Below are 5,000 nucleotides of genomic sequence, written 5' to 3' on the forward strand. Positions count from 1 at the left end.
ATGTACAGAGTGTCGTTCAGCGAGGATGGTGGTACTGTATGTCTGATTCAGCTTTCCAGCAACTCTTAATGTGTTAAAAAGCTTTGTGAGACTGTACAGGCCTACACTTACTGGTCTGAGCATGCGCAGTTCACGAGAGACCAGAGTTTGTAAACAAAAGCGCCAGCTTTTGACGATGGGACACCAAATAACACAACACCGGGTGCCTTCAGTACCATGACATGCTCACAAACGAATATGGAATATCAAATTTGAGGCAGTGAATAATCACTTTTGGGGCAAAGTTAAATGATTTTTCTCTTTGATATATTGATTTTTGAGTAACATAAAAAACATAACCTAGTGTTTTAATGTTGATGATCTAAATATGAAATCTCTTCATCAAAGACATTTCATACCCCAAAGTTTTTTCACACAACACCGGGCGCCCGGGCACGTGTAGGGAGGAGACAACATTTTTTTTCTGAGAGGCGGAAAAAAGTAGCGATTATCGCTAGTTTGGTTACAAAAGTAACGAAGATACCGATATATATTTAAATAAGTAGTGGATGGCCGATAACCAGATTTTGTTATCAGTGATAAAGTATTGCGATAACACCCAGCTATGGCCTTACCTTACCTAACCTTGCCTTAACCCACCTCTCCTTACCTTAACAAGCTTTACCTTCCCTAACCTTGCCTTAACCCACCTCTCCTTACCTTAACAAGCTTTACCTTACCTAACCTTGCCTTAACCCACCTCTCCTTACCTTAACAAGCTTCACCTTACCTAACCTTGCCTTAACCCACCTCTCCTTACCTTAACAAGCTTTCCCTTACCTAACCTTGCTGTAACCCACCTCTCCTTACCTTAACAAGCTTTACCTTACCTAACCTTGCCTTAACCCACCTCTCCTTACCTTAACAAGCTTTACCTTACCTAACCTTGCCTTAACCCACCTCTCCTTACCTTAACAAGCTTTACCTTACCTAACCTTGCCTTAACCCACCTCTCCTTACCTTAACAAGCTTTACTCACCTAACCTTGCCTTAACCCACCTCTCCTTACCTTAACAAGCTTTACCTTACCTAACCTTGCCTTAACCCACCTCTCCTTACCTTAACAAGCTTTACCTTACCTAACCTTGCCTTAACCCACCTCTCCTTACCTTAACAAGCTTTACTTAACCTTACCTAACCTTGCCTTAACCCACCTCTCCTTACCTTAACAAGCTTTACCTTACCTAACCTTGTCTTAACCCACCTCTCCTTACCTTAACAAGCTTCACCTTACCTAACCTTGCCTTAACCCACCTCTCCTTACCTTAACAAGCTTTACCTTACCTAACCTTGCCTTAACCCACCTCTCCTTACCTTAAAAGCTTTACTTAACCTTACCTAACCTTGCCTTAACCCACCTCTCCTTACCTTACCTAACCTTGCCTTAACCCACCTCTCCTTACCTTACCTAACCTTGCTTTAACCCACCTCTCCTTACCTTAACAAGCTTTACTTAACCTTACCTACCTTACCACAACAAGCCTCACCTTCCCTTGACGAGCCTTACCTATGCAGGAGGTCAACAATCTCAGGTAACCACTGGGTATTCTTCTCCAGGGTCATGCCGTCGAAGGTCAGGTCACACGGCCCGATCCAGGAGAGGAGGCGGGGGAGGGGGGCCCACTGCTCACCCCCAGCCCCCCCTCCCCCACCTCCTCCACCACCACCCGCTCCTCCGCTGGCTAAGTGGTGACGTTGCAGCCACTTAAGTTCTTGACGGAGGATTCTGAACATAGTCTGAAAAAGTAATAGTAGTAGTAGTAGTAGTAGTAGTAGTAGTAGTAGTAGTAGTATTTCCAGTAGTAATATCAGCATTCTCTCTCTCTCTCTCTCTCTTTTCCTTCCTTCCTTTTTCCTTTCCCTTCCCTTCTCTTCTCTCTTTCCCTTCCCTTCTTTTCCTTTCCCTTCCCTTGCCTTCTTTTCAATTTTTTTCCTTCCCTTTCCCTTCCCTTCCCATCCCATCCCATTCTTTCCCTTCCCATCCCATCCCATCCCTACCTTTCCTTTCTCAAACCCTCCTATCCCTTCCCATCCCATCCCTTTCCTTCCCATCCCACCCCATCCCGTCCCCCCCCCTACTAACCTTCTCCCCTTTCTCCGTCATGAAGGCCGGCCAGTACCTAATGATGGACACTCCTCTCGTGGACTCACTCAGCACCAGCTCCCCCCCGTCGCGTACCAGCCAATCGGGGACATTGACGCATCCCCCCTCCCCCTCCCGCACCTCAGGCAGCAGGGCGGGGGGGGAGGGGTAGCAGGAGGCGTCTCGTAGGGAATACCGATCGGTTTCCTTAAACCTCGCAAGCTCCGGTAACTCCTCCCTCCGTTCGTCTCTCTCCCTTCGCTCTGACGGGTGTGGGGGGCGTGCGTCACCCCCCCCACTACCCCCTGCACCCCCGTCACGCCCCCTGTAGTGCTGTGGAGGGCATGGGGGCAGCGTGGAGCGGTGGGAGGGTGGAGGACATGGGCCAGGCGAAGTGGTGTAGTTTGTATCGAATTCTGCCATGTATAGGTGTGATCCGTCCCCTCCCACCCGCCTGGTCTTGAAGGGGGGCCCGTCACCTCCTCCCGGCACCCCGTCACGGCTATGGGAGGGAGAGGGGGTGAGTATGGGGTGAGGGAAGGGGGGTGAGGCATCAGAAATGGGAGATTATGACACATAACTTAGTAATGCAAATTGATACAGATTTTGAATGAGGAAGAAGGAGAAGGAAAGAAAGGAAGGAAGGAAGGAAGGAAGGAAGAAGGAGAAGGAAAGAAAGGAAGGAAGGAAGGAAGGAAGGAAGAAAGAGAAGGAAAGAAAGGAAGGAAGGGAGAGGCAACAGAGGAGGAGAAAAAGGAAGAGAAAGAGGGAGGAGGAGGAGAAAGTAAAGGAGAATGAGGTGAAGGAAGAGGAGTAGAAGAAAGAGGGAAGAGATAAAAAGAGGAAGAAGAAGAAGGGAAGGAAGTGGAGGAGGAGGAGGAGGAGGAGGAAGGATGAGACAGAAGAAGGGAAGGAAGGGAAGGGAAGGGAAGGGAAGGGAAGGGAAGAGAATGGACAGAAAGAGAAGGGAAGGGAAGGGAAGGGAAGAGAAAGGAAGGGAAGAGAAGGGACAGAAAGAGAAGGGAAGGGAAGGGAAGGGAAGGGAAGAGAATGGAAAGAAAGAGAAGGGAAGGGAAGAGAAGGGAAAGAAGAGAAGGGAAGGGAAAGAAAGGGAAGAGAAGGGAAGGGAAGGGAAAGGAAGGGAAGGGAAGGGAAGGGAAAGGAAGGGAAGGGAAGGGAAGAGAAAGGAAGGGAAGGGAAGTCTTGGAAGCTATTTGAGTTGACATAGATTGACTAAGGTATATACTCTCTCTCTCTCTCTCTCTCTCTCTCTCTCTCTCTCACCCATAGTCATCCGGAAGGCGTCTCTTCCCGTAGGGGGCGCTGCTGTGTCCCTGGTGGGGGGAGCTGCCCAGTAGGGGGGCGCTCCTCTCCCCAGGGGGCCGGGGGTCGGGGGGGTCCATCCTGTACCCCTGTGGACCCATGGGGGGGAAGGGGGGGCATCTGGAGGGGGGGGGAAGGGGTGTTATTATTATTATTATTATTATTATTATTTTTATTTATTTTAGTATGATTAAGTTAGTCTCTCTCTCTCTCTCTCTCTCTCTCTCTCTCTCTCTCTTACCTTGAAAAGTGAGGAGGAGGTTGGGAAAGGTCTGGCATCCCTCCTCCTCCTCCTCCTCTTCCTCCTCCTCTTCTTCTCAAGTGGTCAATGTTCACCTTGACGGGGGGCTCCACATCCTCCACCTGGAAACGCACACACAGACGCACATGAGCTTAGACGCACATGAGTGTATACATACATAGATACATACATAGATATATACATACATAGGGAGAGGAAGAGAAGGAGAGGTTGAAGGAAGGAAGGAAGGAAGGAAGAAGTAGAGAGGAAGGGAGAGGAATGGAATGAGAAAGGAGGAGGAGGAGGAGGAGGAGGAGGAAGAGAAGGAAAAGGAGGAGAGAGGAAGAGAAAGGAGGAGGAAGGAAGGAAGGAGGAGAAAGGAAGACACAGAAGAAAGGAAGGAAGAGGAGGAAGAGAAGGAAGGAAAGAAGGAAGAGGAGGAAGAGAAGGAAGGAAAGAAGGAAGAGGAGGAAGAGAAGGAAGGAAAGAAGGAGGAGGAGGAAGAGAAGGAAGGAAAGAAGGAAGAGGAGGAAGAGAAGGAAGGAAAGAAGGAAGAGGAGGAAGAGAAGGAAGGAAAGAAGGAAGAGGAGGAAGAGAAGGAAGAGGGAAGAGGAGGAAGAGAAGGAAGAGAGAAGAGGAGGAAGAGAAGAAGGAGAAGGAAGAGGAGGAAGAGAAGGAAGAGGAGGAAGAGAAGGAAGAGGAGGAAGAGAAGGAAGGAAAGAAGAGAAGGAAGGAAAGAAGGAAGAGGAGAAGGAAGGAAAGAAGGAAGAGGAGGAAGAGAAGGAAGGAAAGAAGGAAGAGGAGGAAGAGAAGGAAGGAAAGAAGGAAGAGGAGGAAGAGAAGGAAGGAAAGAAGGAAGAGGAGGAAGAGAAGGAAGGAAAGAAGGAAGAGGAGGAAGAGAAGGAAGGAAAGAAGGAAGAGGAGGAAGAGAAGGAAGGACAGAAGGAAGAGAAGGAAGGAAAGAAGGAGGAGGAAGAGGAAGGAAGAGGAAGAGAAGGAAGGAAAGAAGGAAGAGGAGGAAGAGAAGGAAGGAAAGAAGGAAGAGGAGGAAGAGAAGGAAGGAAAGAAGGAAGAGAAGGAAGGAAAGAAGGAAGAGGAGGAAGAGAAGGAAGGAAAGAAGGAAGAGAAGGAAGGAAAGAAGGAAGAGGAGGAAGAGAAGGAAGGAAAGAAGGAAGAGAAGGAAGGAAAGAAGGAAGAGGAGGAAGAGAAGGGAAAGGAAGGAAGGAAAAAGAAGAAAAGGAAGACAAATTAAGAACACACACACACACACACACACACACACAACCCCCCCCCCCCACACACACATCCCCCCCC

The 5,000-nt window shown here is 48.9% G+C and overlaps 1 protein-coding gene and 1 long non-coding RNA gene across 2 annotated transcripts in view; both read right to left on the minus strand.

Annotated features, from left to right (window-relative positions):
* LOC126989340 (uncharacterized) overlaps positions 1-5,000 on the minus strand; it is a 29,689-nt gene that overhangs the window by 2,624 nt on the left and 22,065 nt on the right. The window contains 4 exon segments of the mRNA XM_050847969.1: positions 1,547-1,776; positions 2,123-2,624; positions 3,407-3,565; positions 3,687-3,808. Coding sequence (XP_050703926.1) covers positions 1,547-1,776; positions 2,123-2,624; positions 3,407-3,565; positions 3,687-3,808 — 1,013 coding nt within the window.
* Positions 166-1,348, minus strand: LOC126989342 (uncharacterized). The gene is made up of 5 exons (XR_007743214.1): positions 1,269-1,348; positions 1,019-1,113; positions 820-969; positions 675-719; positions 166-624 (listed from the first exon to the last, which is right to left on the minus strand). It is a non-coding gene; the product is annotated as an uncharacterized LOC126989342 (long non-coding RNA).

Source organism: Eriocheir sinensis, unplaced genomic scaffold (genome assembly GCF_024679095.1).
Source record: "Eriocheir sinensis breed Jianghai 21 unplaced genomic scaffold, ASM2467909v1 Scaffold113, whole genome shotgun sequence".
NCBI lineage: Eukaryota > Metazoa > Arthropoda > Malacostraca > Decapoda > Varunidae > Eriocheir > Eriocheir sinensis.